The sequence below is a fragment of the Haemaphysalis longicornis genome, unplaced genomic scaffold, assembly GCF_048455015.1.
Source record: "Haemaphysalis longicornis isolate Haplotype H1 unplaced genomic scaffold, Haemaphysalis longicornis Haplotype H1 scaffold_8, whole genome shotgun sequence".
Taxonomy (NCBI): domain Eukaryota; kingdom Metazoa; phylum Arthropoda; class Arachnida; order Ixodida; family Ixodidae; genus Haemaphysalis; species Haemaphysalis longicornis.
The window spans coordinates 113,639,770-113,663,299 of NW_027526445.1; the positions used below are offsets into that span (position 1 = coordinate 113,639,770).

At 45.0% G+C, this 23,530-nt stretch overlaps 1 protein-coding gene across 1 annotated transcript in view; it reads right to left on the reverse strand.

Moving 5' to 3' along the window:
* Window positions 1-23,530, reverse strand: part of LOC144149597 (ATP-binding cassette subfamily G member 4-like) — a 73,760-nt gene that overhangs the window by 37,937 nt on the left and 12,293 nt on the right. The window contains exon 2 of the mRNA XM_077681236.1: window positions 14,435-14,555. Coding sequence (XP_077537362.1) covers window positions 14,435-14,456 — 22 coding nt within the window. The 5' untranslated portion in view covers window positions 14,457-14,555. The remainder of the gene's footprint in view (window positions 1-14,434; window positions 14,556-23,530) is intronic.

Genomic DNA, 23,530 nt, shown 5'->3' on the forward strand with positions numbered 1-23,530 from the left:
TCTCAGTTCAGTCTCATCAAGGCGTCACTTTGATGTGTCATTTGTCGTCCAGGATTTATTAACCAGTTATATAGACAAAACATCCAACTTGAATATATTCCCTTCTGGTATTTCATTTAAATTTCGCGTCCACTTATACAAATGATTTTAGTGTGCTACACGCTGTCACAAGAGAAAGCCCAAATTCTGACCATGCGGACGCGCAATATTTTGCATGTGTTGTTAGAATTCAGGAGGCTTTGAGGGCGCGTCAGAAAAGCAGCTCATTGCTTTTTGGATGGCTTACTCTGTCTACTAGCTGATTTAATTGGCAGCCACAATATGGTAAGTATTTAACAATTGGCAAACAAATGAAAGTTTGCCAGCAAGCAATACAAGGAATTCCAACTGCGATACTGACATTGATGCGTCATTATTCAGCAAGTCCAATGAAGCAAGATATAAATTAGACAAAAGCAAGACCGAAGACAGGGCTAGCTGCAATTTAGGCTTATCTTGTGCATGAGCTGCACTTCTTTGAATTCTTTCTTGTTGACATTCTCAGAATTAACATTTTTGGCTATTGGTTCAAAAGTAAACACTCACAAGTTTTCCTTGATACTGATTTCTAGTAAAACTTGGCACAATTTTTTGCTCACATTATGGGGTGTGCAACAAAACTCAACAAGTAAAATCGTGCCACAAGTTTTGCTATGGCTCCCTTTCTCACCCAGGCACACTCATGTTGCCTGAGTAATGTGTCTCATTAATTTCAGTTCATTGCACGTGTTCAGCCCTACCCTATTTTACAACTAACCACTTGTAGTTGAGTAAACTTAAAATACAGTCTTTGCATGGGAACAATATCTAAAACAATATTTATACAAAACACATAAAACACATAAGATAACCTTTCTAAGGTTCCCTTGGGCCTAAAAATGCTTTATGGTGTACACCAACAACCTGCGTTTATCTTTCCAAATCATTTACACTATAGCTTAACCTAATAAATTTAACTGAAAATGCGTTGACCAGCGTTAGCCGTAAAATGCACGCTAGAAAAAGGAAAGAAAATGGACAGCTACAACACATATTTTGCATTAAGTCTCGAATTTGTTCTTACTTTAGACTTCTTACCAGGCAGGAATCTGAAAAGGCAAATATTTTGACCATATAGGCTCAGAACTTCTTCAAGCCTTCGGTGAAACTATATTTGGTGCTCTTGATTGTGCATAATGCACGTGTTACACTATTTCCGGTAAATACTTTTTGCAGTAATTTTATCTATTTACACTTCTGCGTAATCCAGAGGTATGAGCTTTAGAACATAAAGAAAAACGTCATTAGAGCTCACTCGCCAAATTTAGCACTTCACATCGGAAAGCGGAATTTTCAAACGGCAGATACGTTTAGCTTGTGTTGAGTCGACCAGCACAATAAAGTAACTAGTAGAAAATTGTGCGCGAAGTCGAAACACCAAGAGGAAATAGCAACCTTTGCGCATACATACTCGGAATTTCAGTGAAACCCCTGCTGCCACGTCTTCAGCATTCTCTTATTTTTGTGTGTTTAGGTCTTTGCGTGTCCCTTTTTTTTAAAGGGGTTAAGAAGGCCAACTGCAACAGCATAATTCGAATGAGCCAGCCTTTGGTCACCCATTAAACTCCATACCAGCGCTCAAAGACGTTTTTTTAAAGACCATTGTCTTTCTTGGGCTACTTAAACCCAGAAATTTTGTTCTCTCCGTCTGTCTGTCTGTCTGTGACTCGATTCAGCCACCCGCCCAAAGTAAAACAAGGTCCCACAATAGTCTTATATATTCACAGCTAAATCTACCCGTCTAAGTCCGGTGTAATGTTCATATTTGTAAGAAGAACATGACATTACGCAAATATAAGACAACAAATTACTACATATGTGATATGTGCAGTGTTCCTTTATCAAAATCATACATGCTTGATATTTGCGAAATTAAATACTTCATCAACTGCACAAACAAAATCCACTCCGCCGTCGCCTGCTGTCGCCCGCGCCAAGATAGCTTCTTGCCCCATTTTAAGAAATCATCCGGCACCAGTTCCGAAAGGATCCACTAGATAGGTTCCACGTTCTGCTTGTAACGCACGTGGAGTAGGACGACGTGGTTCTATGAACGTTGAAATATGGCGACTCGATTCACGCACGTCTCCATCCTACGGCAGCTTTGACATCGAAACACCCGGCCAGGAGCAGTGGAACGCGGTAAATTTAAAATGATTTAAGCAAACCTTTGGCGTCTTTACTGTGGGAGGAGCGCGAGGTAAGAGGAACAACATGAGAGGTGAGCGGGAAAGCCAAGGGAGGCATTTACTTGGCAAAAGTCGATAAAGACTTATCTTTTGTCGACATGTGCAACGAGAGGAGCAGATACGCGGCCAATTTTTTTAACCTAAAAAACAATACGAACAATTGAAAAACATTGATATTTTACGCCACACGACGACAGCGTTGACGTAATAGATAAATAGCCGGCCTGTTCGGTTTAAGAGCACCACAGCACCACAGTGCTTGATTGCGCACATCCCCACAATACGTTTAATTTAATAGCCCATTGCCCATTTATGTTTACTACGCACCGCCAGCTCATAGAGAGAGCGCCAGCCGCCGATGCTGCTTCAATGCAATTATTTATTTTCAAAGCGGTTGAGATGATTTTGTGTGCACGTTAATTCCAGTCAGCCATTAAGGAGTGCTCTAGGTAACTCGAGAAGATAGCCCATACGTTGCTTAAAAATCAATTGAGCAGAAGTTCGTTTTTCTAGCTTAAGAGTAATTGGGGAAATTTTGCCATTTCCGGGCCAGTCTCACACGTCATTAATCATACGATGGTACTCTGTGCAGCGAACAAACATATTAGTCTTATAGATTTCCATACTCAAAATCACACTTTCGTTTTGTGTTATGGTGGAACTATTTTAAGAAGGTTGACGGAAGCCGTCCGGTACGGCACTTTTATGTCGAACGCTTCACACTGATGCAAAAGTGAGGTCTGCAGACGACTACCTGCACTGTCACAACGCTCATTTTATTAACGTAGTGTAACGTTCGGTACAGCACACTTGCACCTATCGCTATCACCTTAATCTTAGAAAAAAAGCTTGTCTTAAATGAAAAAATGGGCCCTTAGTATACATAGTTGGACATTTCGTCTCAGTGGACCTTTCATATCGTTGGACATGTGGGCTCGATTGGACATTCAGACTCAGTGGATCTTTCGTCTCGTTGGACATTAAGGCACGATTGGACCTTTTGTATTGTTGGATCTTTCGTCTCGTTGGACATTCAGGCTCGATTGGTCCTTTCGTCTCGTTGGACATTCATGCTCGCTGATCACGGGACGAATTGGACCTTTCGTCTCGTTGGATCTTTCGTCTAGTTCGACATTCAGGCCACAACCGGTTTATAGCCATTGTGGTGTACCTTTGAAGAACGGCGAATGACGCGTAGACAGGCGTAACTGCGTACAGCAGTACTCTGGCCATCAGTTTCGTATTGCGCTCCCTTGAACTGTCTCCAAATTAATCGAGTGTGCTTGACAAAAGAACCAGTGTCTTTCCATAGGACCTTTCACACCCAACTTATCTGCCAACGTAACCGCGCGGCCCCACCGATAGCCTATGGTGGACAGGCGGAGCCAAAGCAGACGACAGAGGGGCGAGCGAGGGCGGAGGAGGTGGCGCGTCCACGCACAACACAAGCGCAAAAGGGCGACCTCCGCAAATGGCGGAGCGCCTTCACCGCAACGAGACGTCAGAACCTCTCGTAAGCTTTTGTTTCCTCCACTGTTCCAGGCGAAGCAGTATATGGCGTTAAGAGCACGCAGGAAATGCTAGGCTGGTACCGACAAGTAACGCAACCACGCAGTGACAGGATGGTCGAACAGAAGACATCCGTTCCCATACACTGAATCGTGTTTTTCGTTACGTTTTTATGGCGTTTAATACAAATGTACGAAAGGATATATACTAGAACGGTTTACCAGTCACAGTGCCCATAATCCACAGCAAGACGCGCAATCCTCTAGTGGACGAGCAAGAACAGGGACTTCAGGGGCTTGAAAACTTCACAAATGACTTGAACACAATGTCAACTTGGGCCGACTTGTACGCGTCTCAAATACGCCTTGCGATGTTTCCTTAAAAGGGGGTGCTTTGATTTCCATGCAAACTTTTTTTCCCTTTTAATCCGTGCACCGATCCCACCCCATTCTCCTTACCATCACCTGCGAGGAGCGCTGGGAGGCCACCCTGCGTGACCGAAACCCTCAATTTCAAGAAGACCTGGCCCGGTTGGCTGATGGCACCGGACCCCTGCCCAAAAGAGGCCCTGCTGCACGACGGACGACGGAGAAGACGTCGCCGGCCTAGTCGCCCCAGCTGTCGCCAAATAAAGTTGTTCTGTCTGCTGTCTGCCTTTTTTTTTTCTCCCGAAAGAAGGACAGGGTGTTAAGTATTTGGCGGTGCATATAATCGCAAAAAACGGTATTTGCAGGACTTGCCGCTGAAGGTTCTCCATGACTGGCAGGTCCAATCGTTTCGTCAACAGGCTTTCACATCTCTTCCAAAGTGGACCGTGTTACTGCGCGCTAAGCGGCCAAGTCCAATGTTAACGCCCTTGCTACGAACCCAAAGGAAATGCTTTGCACCCACAGGGTGCTATTAGCTCAATCCGACAGATGTCGGTTTCATAATGCGAGGCGCTCAGGTTCAATTCTGAGCACGGCAGGCGTTTCCTTTTCTTTCGAAATAGCTCAACATGGTGTTGTTACCCGCCGCTGCTAACCCCTCGGGCCTTTGGTTGTGGCCCTGTGGTTCGGTTGCCGGTTTCATGGCGTAATGGTCCCGGGTTAGATACCCGGGACCTCCCTAATCACGTTTTTTTTTTTGATGCTATAGGTTTTTTTATGCGAGTGACGGATTTGTTTCAGCCAAACCAGCTCTGCTGCTGGAAACTAACGTGGCAACAAAGCAGCCTTGTCGGGTGTGACGTGTGCCGGGACATGAGGACTCTCAGCCGCATTTTCGCAGATTCCAAGAAACGTACTAAGAGGGGGAAAAGGAAGGCGTGGTTTCCGGCAGACGACCTAACTTCTGAAATAACACCTAGCGCGTGCAGTTTTCAGAGCGACGACTTCAGCATAACTAGAACTTTTCTGCGAAAAGACTAGTGATGGCGTGACCATAGCGAAACTTTAGTCCCAGTGTTGCGTTAGTTAGTGCGATACAAGCGATTCCTTAAAGCTTAGCCGAAGGCGTGTGGCTAAATCGTTTCCTTGGCGTCGACATACCAGTTTTCTAACGGGAATGCATGCTTCTCCAGCGCAGTTCACTACAGCCGCTGGTGAGCCATGAATCAATCAATCAATCAATCAATCAATCAATCAATCAATCAATCAATCAATCAATCAATCAATCAATCAATCAATCAATCAATCAATCAATCAATCAATCAATCAATCAATCAATCAATCAATCAAATATTAATTAATTAATTAATTAATTAATTAATTATTATCAGACAATCAATCAACAAGTCAATCAATCGTTATGTCTGTCTGTCTGTCTGTCTGTCTGTCTGTCTGTCTGTCTGTCTGTCATGAATGTATTCCAGACCCAGCACTAGGAGGGTCGACAAAAGAGTATTATCCTGAATCCTGTATACATACTCTGAGGCTTAGTGATCAGTCTGTCTGTCTGTCTGTCTGTCTGTCTGTCTGTCTGTCTGTCTGTGTGTCATCAATGTATTACAATGCCAGCACTGTGAGGGTCGGCAAAAGAGTATTGTCCCGAATCCTGTATACGTACCTTGAGTCTTAGCGTGAGCTCGCTTCTCCCGTAACTGCGCTCTTGGCGCAGTCATACTTTCTATGAAACGTTCTTTTTTTGTACAACGTGGCACAAGATAATACCCGTGTGTAACGTGTAATTTAGTAACATAGCCGCGGGGTCACGCGTAAGGCGTGTCAGGAAATAAAGACTCTCGACGCCGTTTTCGCAAGTGCCAGAGTAAGCAGAAGGAGAAAAAGAAACAACGCAGGCGGCCTATGTTTTGCAATAACGCTAGCACGTGCGTGTTACATTCAAGGTTGCCTTCATAGCGACGGTTTTCTGCAGCCTGTTTTGTCCGTCTGAAGGACAAGCGATGGAGTGACCGCCGTGGAGTCTTTCGCTCACTGTTGCGTTAGTTAGGGGTATGTACCCGGTAGCAATACTGCCTAGGCTACGGCGTGTAGCTAATATCGCTCCCTAGTTGTCGACACATTTTATTGTAAAGGGAAGAGTGCACGCTGCATTTGCTACAGGGGCTGCTGGGCACGAATGAACTAAGAACAAAACAAACTATAACAGACAGCGCCAGAAGTGCGAAGAATTTCGAGATGAAATCGCGCCCGTAATTTGATCCCTGTACACGTGCTCGGAAGCGGAACGAAGAGTTCCTTGCACGCATGACTGCCAGTACCGCCAATGGGGTATTAGACAACGCTTTGTATAGAAAAATCCTTACTGCTTTATCACGATCTTTCGTGATTACCGCCGCCGAAATGTCTGCCAATGCATTTATTTGTACATTACGTTGCAAGGAAATTGTCGTAAGCAATTTTATTCGTGAGCATAGCAGTGCCGTCGTGCTGCCCATGTACGGGAGAATAGCAGCTCTCAAAAGCATTTTCGCAATTCTCCAAATATGTCCTAAATAGAAAGGAATGAAGGCATGTTTTAAGGCAGAAGATCTAGGTTGCGCAACAACATACCACGTGCACATTACGAAATGCCCTCTCCGCAGCGACGGACTCAGCGTACCGGTTCTCACTGCTCAGCGCGTCTGTCTGTCTGTCCCTTCCCCGATTACGCCATCTGGCCAGAAGTCAATAGCATATAATTGTACGCATGCTCCCTCAGGCGATCATCTACGCAGCCGCCTGCCTGCTGATATACGTACTGCCCTAGGGGGACAATGGGGTTTCATAAACGACTTATAAAGACGATAGTTTTGTAGCGTGAGCTACACTGTCCGAGGTTGAGCAGTTTCGCGTGGCTCCTGGAGGTCCGTGCTGCGCATGCGCGAGGAGCAGTGACATCAGATAGCGCACAGAGCGTTGCTCGCTACCAGGCGTTTCTCACACACCCCACGCGTCCAGCCTCTTCGCCGACCTGCGTCCCGCACGTGGCGGCCCGGTTCACTTGGTGATCATGCGAGGGGTGGCCGGGTGTGGAACCGAGGGCTTATGCGTCGCAGCAGCACCGACGTACGCCCGTGGAGCCAGCTTAGCTCTGGAGTGATTGGTGGCGCGGCACCAGACCCGCAAGATAAATATACATGTGTCACATAATCGGTATACCATGTGTGTGTCACTGAAGAAGCAGTGAGCATGATAATCAAGCTAATCCAAGACAACCAGGAAAGCTAAGAATAACCAGCTGAACCTTAGCTCACGCTACGTATATCCTGGCATAGCCGAGCTAAGCCACTGCTAAATTTTTCTTGTGCAACTTGAACGGAAAAAGTTTGGTCTCTCTGTCTGTATGTATATCGGTCTGTCTGTCACTCGACGCAGCCATCTGGCAAAACTTGGAACATGCTGCGCAATAGTCTAATATGCTCACAGCCAAATCTGAATGTGTAAGCACGGTTTTACTGTTCATACTGGTCAATATTGTTGAACAAGAAGAAGGCATTACGCAAATATAAGGCAGAAAATCGATACGTGAGTGATATTTGCAGTGTTCCTTTGTTAAAAAATTACGAGTGCTTGCCTTTTGCAATACCAAATAAAATACTACAGCAACTTCAGAAACCCGTTGCCTGCTGTTGCCCGTGATACCTGGCGGGATTTAACAAAATCAAACGCCAGCAGCAACTTAAGGTTGCACTAGACATTCCGTGTTCCTTTGGAAGGCTTGTGGAGTAGGGCAACGTGGGTCTACTAACGTTGTAATCGTGTGCCTGGATTCACGCGCGTCTCCGCCGTACTGCAACGCTGGCAATGAGGCAGCCGACTTGGAGCAGGGGAACGCGATAAATTTAAATTGACTTGAGGAAACATCTAGCGTGTTATTTTGGAAGGAACAAGACGAGATAGGAACAGCATGAGAGGTGCACTGTAAACGCAAACTAGCCGGAAATGGAGTTTTAATCAAGTAATGTGCCCTGAAAAGTACTTATAGCAAAAAATGTACTCCCTAGGCATGGTCTAAAAATGTGGACGAACCTCCATGGTAGTACCGTTGCCCATCCGTGTAGCAAAAAGGAGGATTTAGAACGACTTAACACCATTTGTGAGATGGCGTTCGGTTCCTTGTATAGTACCACGCCCAAAATAAACTCCCCATCTGGGATAATCATCTCAAGCGGGCGGTCGCCATGTTAGTCTTGTGTTGTTTCCGTGTGTCAGCACTTCAACCGTGGACTAATGCTAACTACAACGAGAAAGCAGGACGCGACGGTTGCATGCAGCTACAAAACCGATACCGTACGTATACCCGTATAGATGCTTCAGCCAGCGCGATCACAAGCAGACAGCGCGGCCGTGTTGTGTCAATCTGTTTATTTTGGCGGTAGGTGTTGTCAAACTCTGCTGCTAACAAAGAGACAGTTCTCGCCGTTGCAAACAATTGCAATGTTCATCTGCTTCGCTTGCTTGCGCATATATAGACAATTTAAATTTTCGTGCCAGCGCGCCAACGCACCCGACTGCAGCGACTCAACTTGCCCTGGCGGCACGACTTGCTGCCCGGATGTAAACAACCTCCGTGCTATCAATGCAGCGCGGCCGGTGACTTGGTGCGGCCGGAGCTTCAAGCGCCTCGCCTTGGGCCATCATTTTTTCTTATTTGAGAAGGACTAGTAGTGCCATTTGGTGTAAAGATTTTTATGTGCCCCTGTCACACGACGAACGGCCGCTAACAACATTTGGATACGGCGACAGCTGTGGACAGCTCGCTGGTAAGTGGTCTGTCATCAGTCGATGCGTTTGTCAAACGTTTGGATAGGGTTCGCACACAGCACGTACACGCACGGGCAAAGAAAAAAGCGCACACTCGTTTTATTGTACTTGTTTGTGGCTTTTGGGGTATGCATTCGCATTCTTTTGTAGGCCGGTTTGTAACAGGGCATTCGAGATGAAATCGTTTGTCGCGCGCGGCGTCGTTTCAAAGCAACGTGACGGTTACTCAGGTAGCCGAATCGCCTCCGACAGCGGTGCATCGTCGGGCCCGGTCGGTGAATATTGTGGGTCTCTGTCTCTCATATGCATCGAACTGCTCGTGTTCTTTTTAGTTTACTGCTCTACTTTGTAATATCTATTTGTTAACGCTCCTGATGGCTTGCCTGTCCAAATATAAGTCTTTGTGTTGTTTTCGTTCAAGGCTCTGACTCATTCTTAGCGCTCTGGTCGGCGAAAGCCGCAGGTAAGACGGCCACCCCCTTCGAAAACTGTGCCCTGTAGATTCGGTGGGGTTGTTTGCTCGCTTGAGTCGACTCTTCACATCTAACAGCGTACCCTATTAAGGAAACGGTGACATGCGTAAAAGATGCCATGAGCCTATCGAACGATTAAATGCATATAGTGTGGACCACGACGGCGACGTGGTTCGAAACCGAAATGTTTTTATTCCCTTTCGGATGATAATGAGGGGTCTGTATACAATCGGGGCCCGTCAGTCGCCAGCTAAGGCCACGTAATTAAAAACACAAATTCATGCCCTTATGGAAGAGAACCGAGTTTGCCGTAGCATGACACAAGTCTGCCGGGCATAAAAAAGGATATCATTTTTTTAGAAGAACAATGCACACACTCTTCTTTTGTTGGTAATAACTTTGTCATAATCAATAGTAAGACCATACACAAAAATTACTCGATTCATCTGACACTCGATTTTGACACAGAGCTTGCAGCTCCAAAAAGTGCACTGTGGTTTTGCGTGACGGAAACTTCTACAATCACGTAAATTAACTAAGGCAGGTGTGTGTGGCATGCAGAGTTGGTAAGTTTGCGAGAATAGCGTTTCCATTTCAGCTGTTTTTTTTTGTTGCCATGCAATCACAAGTAATTTGGTGCCATGAACGAGGTTTACGTTAGCTAACAAGGCTGTAGTAACGGTTGCGGCTACAAATGACCTTATGCACCAATCATGCTTGTCAGCTCGGTGACACAGAATATTAAGGTGTCAGAATACGGATGACTGAGTCGCCTAGTTTATTACTACTGTAAAAAAAGAAAATGTTTTCTGACCCAGTGAAGGACTTTTCTGTATGACTAGCTGTGTTATGACAGATGACCATGCTTGATGAGACAAGCCGTAACAAATTAGCTTTGGATGTAACACCAGGAGGGAAATAGGTGGAGGTATCTGCAAGTATAACTGAAACAGTGGGTGCCTGTCCGGCATGAATTCATTATTTGCTGACACGATTTTCTTCTGCAGATCCTGATACATGATCGAGTTGAATGACTTCATAGAGCTTAAGGCAGGATAGGCTGTGCTGTACAAGGCAAGGCTGCATTCAGAAACCAAGTTGGCCCCTCCAGCAGAAGTGAGTATTGCCACGGCTTGCAACAGCCGTCCAGCTCGCAAAAGCTGCACTTCTATGAAAGTGAGCCACCATGGTAGGGGAGAGGCAGCGTAAGGGTTTGCATCTATAACTGTGTGCCCACTCACTTGAATAGATGCAAGCTGGCATCTTAAAGCAAGAAACAGCAGTTAACAAAATCATGCAATACCAAAGTGTTTTTCAGTCAAAAACAAAAATAATGTATCAACCTACAGAGACTTGCATTTTATCTTCACTGTCATTTAAAGTTGTGCTCGAGTATATTGTGCGGAAGTAATATCTTTTTTATTGCTGCAAAAGCCACGACGGTTAAAGTACTGGAACTTGGTTTTATGAAGCCTTTGCATGCCTAATTTAGGTACTGGAATTCGCAGGGAACCTGGCCTTACAATTTTATTACTGTACCGAATTATTAAGTTCATTTAACCATAGTGTCTGTTTTGAATTTTACGTGTGGGGCATTTTTTTCTTTTTTGCTTTTTCAGGCAGATGTTCCTCTGACTCCCTGCCTGCATTCCGTGAACGGGGAAGTTAGCCTCCACATCGATGGCCAGCGTGTCTTGACTGCATCATCTTTACTGGGAGGACTGTGTAATCTGTTTGCATCGTTCTGGGTTTTCAACATTCAATATCCCAAGAAGGCACACAGAGCTCTAACGTTTGTGGAACATGCCTTTTTGGACCTTGCCTGCACCAAACCACGTGTGAAGGATTTAGAACTAATTAACTTTTATCCCATCAATATCGCTCACTAATATTTGTTTTCAATCCTGTAATCATTGGATAGTAGTCAAAAAGAATTCCGTATTATATTTCTGACTTTTTCTTTTTTCTTTTTTTACTGAAAAGGGGATATTTGATGGGCCGTTCTGTATGCTGATAATACAGCTATCTTTCAGTGAAGCAATAATATTAACAAACTAATTTAACTTGAAACAATTATCTAAATAATATTGGCAACTGGTGCGAAATGAATCAACTAAACATTATCCGAAAAACACGAATTTCATGGCTTTTTGTTCTCACTCTAAAGAAGCTGTCGCGATACCACCCATTCTGTCCTATATCATTGCAATTAACCCGTCAGACTCGGTCACTTTTCTTGGCGCTTTTGTGTCTTTATCAAAACGCACTGGTATTTTCCGCAGCATATTTTTCGTTCTTTATATTACTCATTTATCCATAGCCATCTCACTGCAGTCTGTCTCCTACATCATTTATCTCTTGTGCCTTTACCACCTACAAAATGCTTGTTACCTTTCAATATCAAATCATTGCACAGCTCTCGCTCATTTCACCACAAATTGAAAAATTGTTTTGTTGTTGTAAACCACTGCAACCATTTTTTCTTCACTTTGTGTACTTAGTACTGATGCGTACTGATAAGTTCTGATAAATACTGACGCGTTCTCGATCCTCTAGTATTATATAATGATTTCACTTACCATGCGGTTGTGTTTGTGCCTATCTGTTTGTGCCTATCTGTTTTATTGTTTCTACAATTTGTTCAACTAGCAGACAGCTCTCGCTCATTTCACCACCTACTGAATTTTTTTTGTTGTTGTAAACCACTGCAGCCATTTTTTTCACTGTGTACTGAGCGCTGATGCGTACTGATAAGTTCTGATACGTACTGACGCGTTCTGCATCCGCTAGTATTCTATAATGATTTCACTTACCATGCGGTTGTGTTTGTGCCTGTCTTTGTTTTTCGCGTATTTCCAGTTCTTGTAGTAATATTGTTTCTACGGTTTGTTCAACTAGCATCGTATTGCTGTCTTCAATTCCTAACTGGCGTGTTATTTAGCAATGTACCATTTGTGATTTCTAATATGAGGTGGCCATAAGTATTTATTTCGGAACCTCCTTGTGTACACCATGTACCATGTAAACTTGTCTGCGAAAGTTCGTTTGAAATAAACCTGAAATCGAGAAAAACCGTGTGAAATCAGTACTCCCGCAGGGAACTAGAAATTCTCCCTTGTGGCCTTGAAAACCTCCTTTCGGAAGGCCTACAAAACTCCCCAAGCTTTCGTCAAACTCCATTCAAAAGAAGTAAATGCTTCCCTTGAACCTCCTAAAAACGCCCCTAAACTAACATAAGTACTTCCAAAGGGAGCCATAATAGGCTCCTATTCAACCGCCTAAAAATTCCATAAACATCACTTAAAAACGCCCTTCAGGAAGTAAAGAATACTCCATTTTGACCTCCTTAAATTCTCCCGAACATTTCTTAACACTCCCTAAATACCTCCTTTCTATAACCTAAAAACGCCCTGTTTTGAGGACGTAAACAAAACCTCCCTGTTCCATGTAGTAAAAAAACTCCTACAAGGAGGACCACTAGAGGACAGGCGAAAAAGAACCTCTAGGGAGTATATGGGAGGAAAAAAAGTTTAGAGTGTGAGCGGGAAAGAGAAGGGATGCATTTACTGGCCAGGGGCGCCAGTCGACTATCGTCTTGCGTCGACATTTGCAATAAAAGGAGCATATGCGTGGTCAGTTTTTCAGCACAGTCAATATAACGTGTCCTATGCTTTCATGGGCATGCGCTCACCTTCCGAGTTTCAGTGTTTACACGCTTGCACAATCGGTTGAGTTTTTTAAATGCAAAGAATACGAGCTGTAAACCCGCCTTACTGTCAATTTTGTTGAGGGCATGGCTAACCTTGACGGTGAGAATGAAACAGAATTAAATATGAAGGAGTGCAGAAAAATTAAAACGCTTACGGTAACCGGAACTAAACCTGGCTCCTCGAGTTATGAAGCCAACGTCTATCCCACTGCGCCCCTCCACAGGACCCACATCCCACCACGCTACAGTACGCCTAGGGTAGGAATCGCGTTAGCACCATATCAATCATCATAAATAAACAAGGTCCGCTCGCTTCCGGTTTTGTTCTGTTGGAGCTAGACTTGATTTTTAAAAGCTTCGCGTTCAACTACCGTTGTCGATCCGACAGAGCGGTGGTTGATATTTGACGTCCCATTACGGCTCAGCGCGCGTCGGCCATTTCCGTTGCCATCGCTTGATTACGTCTACGCCAACACCTGATTTTGGTGGAATGGAACATTTATTATCTTCACATCATAAAGTTCATCATCATCATCAACATAATCATCAGGCTGTATACCCCCCCTGCAGGGGAAAGGCCTCGCCCATAGATCCCCTATTATCCCGGTACTGGACTAACTGCGACCTATTTATCCCCGCAAACTTCTTGATCTCATCTGCCCACCTAACTTTATGTCGCTCCCTGACAAGGTTGCTTTCTCCAGGGGTCCACTCTGTTACCCTTAATGAGCAACGGTTATCTTGCCTTCTGATTACATGCCCTGCCCACGCATATTTCTTATTCTTAATTTCTACTACCATGTCCTTAACACGCGTCTGTTCCCTTACACACTACGCTCCCTCCTGGTCACTGGTTAGAGGATTTAGCATGCTGTAAACAACAGAGGCTGACTGAGAGAAGTGAAGAGGCGTCTAGGCATGGGGAAATATCAGATGTATGCACCTTAAGAGAAGCACGTCAATATAATCACAAATAAGGATAAAATACTTATAGTAGCCGAAGAGTGATACAGAGATCTGCACAGTAGCCGCGACATTTAGAATAACACCGGACGAGGAATTATTTCAGGGGAGCTAGAAATCACACCAGTAACTATAGAAGAAGCGAAGTAGGCTTTGAAAGAAATGCGAGGGGGAAAGAACCTGGTGAGGGTCAGATAACAGCAGACCTCTTGAAGGATGGCGGGCGAATTGTACTATGAAGTTCAACCTCCCACAAAATAGAACTTTTGAGCTGGATTACAAATCTTTCGCGTCTCATGTGAGCAGGGAACCCATAGTTGGACATACCTGGTAGCGTTGTGGAACCCATGGCTGTTGGTGGAATGTTTCACGTGCCCAGATTAGCAGCGGCCAGCATCCGTCTCTGTTGACGATGTTCCAGGCGCACCAAGCCCTACCATGCAAATACCTGCGCCACAAAAGGATTGGACGCAAGATGTCTATAAACAGACGCAAAGTGAAATAAAACATGTCGAGTTTCAGCCAGCAGTAGAACAGTAATTTCGTTTGTGCTGCTTGCCGTTTGGCATGGAGGTGAACAAGTGTGCAGCAGCTAAAGTTTGCAACGGCCTTGCCTTCAGCTGTGTAATCGTTTCCTGCCAATACACACATATCAGATGTACGAGAGCTCGCTAGGACAGGAAGTATTTTGTACTGCTGGGACTCTCGTTTTCTGAACACAAATAATTTCAGCTATTACTTTCGTGTATTGGTTCCCGCTATACTACTTCAACGAGAAAATTGTTTTCGCGCAATCATGTTTTCTGTCTGCTAGCACCGTGATGAATTCATTCAAAATGCATTTAGATGTGGAAGCATGACCTCCTAATCTGCACAAGATCCTGCTATCGCCGTACCTGTGGCGACCTTTTTTATACGTATTTTATACGTATACTAGTATCCCTAAACGTCACGTTTATACCGCACTGTTAGTTTGTTCTGTTTCGCCTGGCCAGGACACCCATTGCGCCTCTAAATGAGCAGGTACCCCATCAGTTACCATCAATACAGGCAAGGTATTGGAAAGGGATCCCTCGATCTTCCTTTGACCTGCCGCGGTGGCTCAGTAGCTAAGGGGTTGCGCTGCTGAGCACGAGGTCACGGGTTCGATTCCCGTCCGCGGCGGCCGCTTTTCTGATGGAGGCGAAAAGCAAAAACGCCTGTGCGTTCGAGATTGCGGCGCACGTTAAAGATCCCCGGGGGGCCGAAATTAATCCGGAGACCTCCACTACAGCGCGCCTCATCGCCTGCGTTGTGTCGGCATGTTAAACCCTAGAATCAATCAATCAATCGATTGATCTATCTTCCTTCGGGCATACGTGACGTCAGCGTCTGCGGAGATTGGCTGCCCTTCGCACAGGCACACGCAGCTGTTAATCGCGGCGATAATTTTCTGCTTTTTCGGATACATCGGCGCCGTACCAAGCGGCGTGGATGAAAACAAAGGGAATTTCGTAGTTTACAGAACATTCACGCGTGTTTCGAGATCTAAATTTTGCTTGCACTTCTACAAAAAACACGAATGAAAGATCGGCAAGTAGCGTTCTCTGCTTGAAGTAGTCCCGTACGTTTTGTTGCCTTCTGCTTCAGTAACCTTATGTTTGGATTACCATTAGACCAAATACATTTTAGGTACACACTTAAAGTTTGCTCTCTGCACCTCCAAGTGTGCAAGAAAACACAAGAGGGCGTCGTTAATCAGGATGTAACTGGAAAATTTTGTTAAGGAACAAAGGCAGACACCAAATGTGTCTGTATTTAAAAAAAAGGCTTGGTTGGGATCGAGAGAGACAGAAAGATTTTTACAGAGAACAGCTTACAGCCCAGTAACTGTCTATTTAAGAATGACACATCCACAAGTGAAGATAAAGTCAGCTCCCACATCGAATATATTCTCCACGTAGGCGCACATCTCCGCATATCGGGGTGTTTGTGTAACGCCTCCATGTAAAAAACAGCTGGCGTGCCGAGAAATCGATGCTCAGTAATACCAGAGTCCTTCAATGCATTGAAGGACTCTGGTAATACCGTACCCAGGATATAAGATCCCCTAGCTGTTTCTGTGGGGAAGGAAGTTGCGCCGCTTTTTTTTTTTTTGCTGTTCTCTTATTTCGGGCCCCCAAAAGACCTACCACCTTATTTGTCTCCTGCAGCGTTTTCTGAGAGGACTGGCTGACCCCTGGTCATGTCGAAATTCGTACTGGAGACCTACTGCTTCAGAGTAAGTGACGGCCTCTCAGAGAGGTAGATATATCGGCTGACTTTTGTAGCACAGGCCGCAGAACGGTGGCCCAGATTAGTTAGGGCCATTTAACGAATGATTTTTTTTATTAATGAACAAGCAAGTGCAAGGGCAAGTCTGAAAAATTTCCGCGTCACTCCGCCAACAAAGATGCGTCGCTGTGCCATGGAAACAAGTGTCACAGGGCGAAAATAGACTATATTTCAAAATTTTAAAGATAATATAAATAAAAGCAAGATGTAAATTATAAATAGCGAGGTATGAAAACAAAGAGGCACGTCTTCTTGGCGATATCGGCAAGAAGACCTGTTTGCTGTTGTGCTTCCCGGCCCTTCCCCACTCGTAAGCCTTTACGTGTGCTCGTAGCTTGAGCAGTTTCCGCCTACGTGCTCCTGCTGCGGATAAGTGGTCGAGCTAGGCATCCCTGCTGTCACTGTTTATCAGCGCTGATGCGTACTGTGAAGTGGAGTGTGCGGCTATTGGGCAAAGTAGACGACAAAGGAATACGAAGTGTGCTTGACGGCGAAGATATGCCTAAAAAACTGAACAATGGAAGGAGCGAGATGCTCAAGCACACCTCAAGATCCACCACTTGATCTGATGTTATTTTCTTTCTGCCATTGAATAAAGTACTTCAAGATACTGCGAAGTGCAATTCAAGCACCGCAGCAACTCCCACCAAGCATCCATCCCCCGCAGCTGTAACACCGTGTAGCTGCATTCGTGCTGTAGGTAGTCAATAACAAGCATAAAAGAAACCAGGCACGCTGTTAATTGGGAACGCACGTGCGAGTATTAACCCTCTTCCCTCCCGCTGTGGAGGATTTCACGCTAAACTCCGAAAAGCAGATGTGCTATAATTAGAAGCTACCCAATCAATCCAACGGAAACACCAAGTGAATCCCACGATCCGTCGCATCTACACAGCGTTCCCCTCGCGGGGAGGTGGGCGCAATTTTCAAAAGTTAATAAAGTGAAACCAAGACTTAACTAGGCGACGCCAAGCGTTCGTTTGGATACTTATATATTACATATTTATTTATATCAAAATACTGCCAATGCCTTGGGGGATTTGTGAGGCAAGGGCATAGGAAAAAACATACAATAAAAACCGTGATATCCAGGGTTAGCTGAGCAAAGACAGCTTTTTCTTTCAGAACTCGATTACTTGTCTGAAGTCTGCGATAAAATTGGTATCATTGTTGTCGGGGAAGAAAAGTCCTTTCAATGAACCCAACATGTATTTTGCCTACATGGCTTCCTTATCGTGTACGAGTGAAGAATGCGGCAGTCCTACACCGGGAGCTCACGCTGCCAACCGAAACAGACAGCAGGCCGCGCCTGAACAAAAAGAAACATTCCCAGAATTCCGCGTCGCGTAGGAGAGTTGTGCGGGTTACTTAAAGCCACGTGCTGTTTTAGACGCGCGTCAAAGTTTAAATGCATGGGTATTTCTTAATTGCGTTGTGCGAATGAGTGGCAGGCTTCAGATTGAAAAGAGAAAGACCTTGCAAGCAAGGGCGAACTGGAATGACGTTTCTTCTTTTAATGGATTTTGCAGCTGTGTATATTTCCGCCGCAACGTGAGCAAGCACTCGGGCGAAGAGGCTCCACGGGAGTTGTTCAATGTTTTGCCTTCAACGTGACTGAAAGACCTCTTTAGCGAGATTCTTTTCAGATCGCACAACTATCGTCATTTTCTCACTTTGAGTTTTTCAGGTCAGGGGTTACACTCTTTGCATCACAGAACGTTATGTCCCGAAATTGTGCCCGACCCCACTTAATTCATCGTAGTGAATGTCATAGAATACAACGGCTGATTTTTTCCAGAAAAAAATGTTCCGTGAACTATCACCATATAAAACTTTTTCCCGGGTACTGCGTTAGTGGCTTTGCACATGAAGCCTTGAGCAATATTGTGACGAATACCTTCTCATGTACGTCCAGCCACCAACACACCAGGCAGGCAATTTTCCATACAAATCCTCCCTAATCCGCATTAATCTATGTCAAGCCGCCCTCATTAATCTGAATCTATCTTAATTCATCGTGTTATGCCTTAGCCCGTATCTTAGCCCGCTTTAATTCATCTTAATCAACCGCTATTCATGTAAATACCCCTTGATTACAAACGAATTCAAGTTAATACATCTTAGTCCACCCTGGTACATATTAATTCATCTCAATCCACCTTAATCCCCCTCATTAGTCATTGCTCTAAGTCCCAATTCATCGGAATTCCTCTTATTCACCATACTACCGCTAATTATCTGTACTAATAATAATGTGAATGACTAAATATGCATTAATTTACCTAGGTAATTATTACTCATCACTTACACGCGGCTGCTGTGCTTTGGTTTGCTCTTCGTTTCCGGAGGTTTTCATTTGTGACAGCGCCGTGGTCATGCGAGGTCACCTTCCATTTTCGCATTAGGATTTCACTGGCACTTTTCGCTCTTTCGTGAAAGCGAAAACTTTTAGGTCTGATTATTTTGCAGAATACCTAACTGTACGGAGCGGAGCCTGAAGTTTGCTAAAAGTGCGACCACATTAACGCCAGCTTTGTGCCGTTTTGGTTTTAGTATACCTTATAGCAGCTTATTTTGAGAGGCGTAGAGGAGTACTTCAGTGTTGTTCTATGGCAGCGCGTTAAGGTTAGCATAATGCGGGTTGTATGTTCGTGATTGGCCAGAAATCGATATTTTGAAATCACTAGCGAATCGCTTGAAATGTGGTAAGAGTCACAATGCTAAAAAGTTTCGACAAACTTGAATCCTTGTTTATATGTACACGATTCTCTCTCCAAACACGTGCGTACATATTCTCGTTCTTACGTTACAGGCAGTATACCGCCACACCCCTATGTCGTATTGCATGTGCAGTACTTCTGAACCAGCTAGAAAATAGCCGCCTATGCAGTTCCAAACGCTCTGTGCAGTAAAAAGAAAATAAATCATCAGTTTTTGCCCTATAAGTGCATTATTTCGGTCCGACATGTCTAGGTGCCCAAACCGAAAATACTGGAGCAAGAACTATAGCGACTAAGAAGAGCACACTTCCAAAAAATAAAAAAATTTGCCTGTGTGCCTATTCATTATGAACATCGTAGTGTAGTTTAATATTACACCTCCAAATAATTTTTATATGCGAACAATAGACGATACTTGGTGGGACTGTGAGCATGGGTGAGTCCGTTGCTTATGTGTTTTACAAAAAAAAAATTAGAGCCCTTCGACTACTGTACAACTGGAAGATCGGAGAAGCTGTATTGGTGGATAACCACATTCAGTTAATTATACGATGAATTTACCATACTCCTTCCGTAGATGGACGTGAATTCGCAGCAGGTGGTAATTCTGTATCGTTTACAACTTTACTGCGAACTGCTTAAAACAAGCAACTGAATCTTGGCGTGTGAATCATCTTAGCGGACTATTTTCGTACGATTTTTTTCTAGATAGGGGAATTACATTGAGAGCTGCAGAGCATTTTACGCCCGCTCTGAAACTAGGATGTGCGATTCTTGGTGATCGTGACCTGCTAACTCATGAAATTTTGCTGACTACCTAGCACAAGACAGCTTCACTTTAAAAATACAGCTAACGGAGGACGAATACTTAAAGATGAAAAAACTGGAATGGTGGGTCCCCCCACTTCTTCAACACCTCCTGATGGTGTTGTAGATGCGTTGATATCCTCGAAATTAGAATTTTGAAACTTTATTGCGGGGCCCCTAGAATTCGGCTATAATGCGTGCCGTAGTGGCGTGCTCCCGTTTAATTTTGATCACCTGGGGATTTCGAACGTGCGCCGAGAGCTCCATACATGCACACCAGTTTTTTGCTTTCACCTCCACCTGAAAAACGGCCACCGTGAACGGGAATGTTCACTGCGTCCGTGTGATCAGAAGGGTGAACCGTTCGAAGATTCCGGGTGCTTCAAACGAATGCCTGGAACTACCAGGAACTGGAATGCTAGGTGTGAGAACTCCGGCTTTATGAAAAAGAAGCCGCCCTGAAATCATACTTGCCCGCTTGCGTTACTGCGCGCACTCCGCACAGAACATCCACTTATTCTGTTCAACGCAATCCTGCCTGCAAATGTCCTTGCACTTCTTGCCTCCCGGTGCAATAGATTTACCCTTTAGTTATCCTTTTCGAGCCACTTTCTTTTGTTTGTTCTTATCCTCAGTCGTCCTTCTTTCAGCTTTGCTTACGTACGGCTCTAAAAACGATTAAAGCCTGCTATCCCTGGTACCTTGTTTACTAAGCGTTCGTTAGTATTGACTCTTAACAAAGTGAGGGCACCGACCGACGTGCCGAAGAAGTGAAAGTGCCTTGTAAGCTATACGCCCTTTGTTTCTGAATAAATGATGAAATTTCTTCACAGAAAGCTTTGTATTCTACCACTCGTAAGGTGCAGTATTGTTCGTATCACATGGCTGATATAGAAAACAAACACTTCAGTTTGGGCTTCCAGGGGCGTTTCAGCTGAAAAAATACGATTGTGTTAGAACACAATGAACCAGTTCTGGCTCTTAACAGCCCGAGATTAGAGGAGTCTTTCTGCCATATTATTCATTTAATGCAAGAAAAGGTCGGGGTTTGTTCTAGCGGCAAAGCTATTCAGAGAATTCGCTCTATTAATGTAAGGTTCAGCTATCATTTGTTCCGTACTCGCGGACTTGGACTGTCGCCCGCGAGGAGTGGCAGAAAGGTTGAAAGCGCGAGGATGGCAACATATCACGTGCGATAGGTGTGGGAAGGCGTAATTGGCGCCTGTATGAACCCCATTTGCGCATCGGGCTTGTCGCAGCTGTTAAATTGTTCTTTTTCCGTGTCACAGGCCATTCCGTGTCACAGGTCTAGGTATTTGTAGGTCTGGGATTGCCGAAGGAAACGTCAAGCGTAAAGATTGATAAGAAGAAAATTCTGTGGACGAGACGCGCACCTGCTATGAAGTAATCTCAGATTCTTATCCGCTTCATTGCGGAGGGATATTAAAGGAGCCATGAAGAGAAAACAAAAGTTTGTTTTATTCGAAAGATTAGGTGTTTCATAGTACCCCAAGCGCTTTCCGGAAGCAAATGATGCTTTATCCACTGAGAAATAAGGCAATTTAAGCCAAAATTTTAAATCTCCCGCTAAAATTGCACATTTGGTGACGTGAGCAATGGTGTCACACGGGCCGGTCCATGAAACAGATACTTAGTATGTCGACTCCATATAGCACCCACACGCGGGAGTCGACCGAGACGGCGGCCATTTTAAAAATGCTAGTAAAACCTAGTGCACCCGCAGCCCTAGTCATGGAATCGCCTGATCCGGAGAACAAAACTCTCGCCGAGGAGCTCCGGCTTGCATTTAACAACCTCACACCACTTGAACGCTCAACGCTTCTAAGTGCACGAGCGGCAAGAGTTGTGGGATACGCGGTGGACGGGAAAGCGACCATTCCGCGATAGCCACAACAGACGAACGCCCTGCCGTCGGCACCGCTGCCTCGTCAGCGCCGTCGCCACGGACGAATACAGACTGGTACGTATGTGCCGTATTTTAAGTGCGAATGCACTTTATAAGCGACCCCAAACCATCCACCGCCGGCGTCGGCGGCGGCGGCGGCGTCGGCGTCCGCAGTGCTCCTCTATAAAGAAACAGCATCCGGCGCCAGGTTTCGATCCGAGGACTTTGCGGCCGCAGCGCGACGCTCTACCGACCAAGCCACGGACGCGACGGTGATATCAGTGTTAGTGACGCGCCTTATATCTTTAACGCATTCAAACTACGTCGTCAGCGGCGTGCGTTGGCGACTCAGCGGCGTTATAGCGGCTTGATAACTGCGTGGTGTACACGTGATACTACAAACCCGATGGAAGAGATGGAAGAGAAGGCGGCGAGGCGGTGGGCTGCGGGGGCCGAGCGCAAGCGCCGCAAGCGGGCCGACAACCGTGCATTCGCACTTTCACATTCTCCCCCTCGGGGAAATGCGGGGGAATTTTTTTTATTACGGTTAATAATAGTTCAACTTCAGTAGCAGTATCGCTTATGCCAGTTGGCCGGTGTCGTGTGTGGAAAGCCGTTCGCGCGAGCTCTCTGCTTCGACCAGAAAGATACGAGCGTCAATGCGCGGTGTTTACGGCATTTTTCCTCCAAGGTCAGAGCGCCTCGAACCCGAAAATTCGTCTGCGCGACGGCGAGATGTCGAGCTCGGCCAGGCGGTTGTTTCGTACGCATTGGCGCACACGCTTGCGTGTTCGTTCGGAACTTCAACCGTTTACTCCACCGTTCTTTGTCATAAAAAGAATGTGCAGTATGTTTCACGGGCATTTAGCTCGCTATGCAAACTGTAAGCCCTGCCTAACATGCGTTTGCTTTTGCCGGCCTCCGCCAATCGCAGAGCTTAGCCCATGTGACGGCATAGGTTCTGTTGCGGGAAATGAGCTGGTGGGTCGCATGACCATTCCCGTTTTTCCTAATTATGTAGCTTATTTGAGCGAAGTTTGCGTTATAAGTGGTGTCGTTATGGTTCTAACGAGGCAATCTTTCGAATGAACCAAACTTGTGTTTTCTCTTCATGGCTCCTTTAAGGGGTGGCTCACAGAAAGTATTACAAGAAAAAAAAAAAGAAAATAAAGGAGTATCTTCTGTCGAAACGCTGTCTTGACTGACGTGCTCCAAAACTTCCTCATGTGGTCAGTAATTTTTCTTCCTCCTCCTTCAGTCGAAACCCCATCAACAGTCAGATCAGGTCTTATATCAGTTATTGGAATCATGTTATCCGCAGGTAACTCTGCATCACAGTTAATACGCAAAATATCTTATGTTATACAGGACTGTAATACTCTCTGACAATCGGTACATTCCTTTTAATTGAGCGTACGTGGGTGTTTGTAGCTTTCTTTGGCTTGAGTTAGTGCCAATATGTCTATGATGCCACAGTATGATGTTGCCAAGCGGATAGATAGAATTGAGAAAAAAATTTCACTGTTCTCCAGCCAGAATACACCTAGGCTTAATTGATCGAAAAAATACACAAACTTTCTTACAGTTAATTTCAAACTTATTCTAGCATAATTTCTTTCGGGGTAGTTTTGATAAAACAAGTCAAAGCCTTTTCCTGCAACCCCAATATCCGTAGAC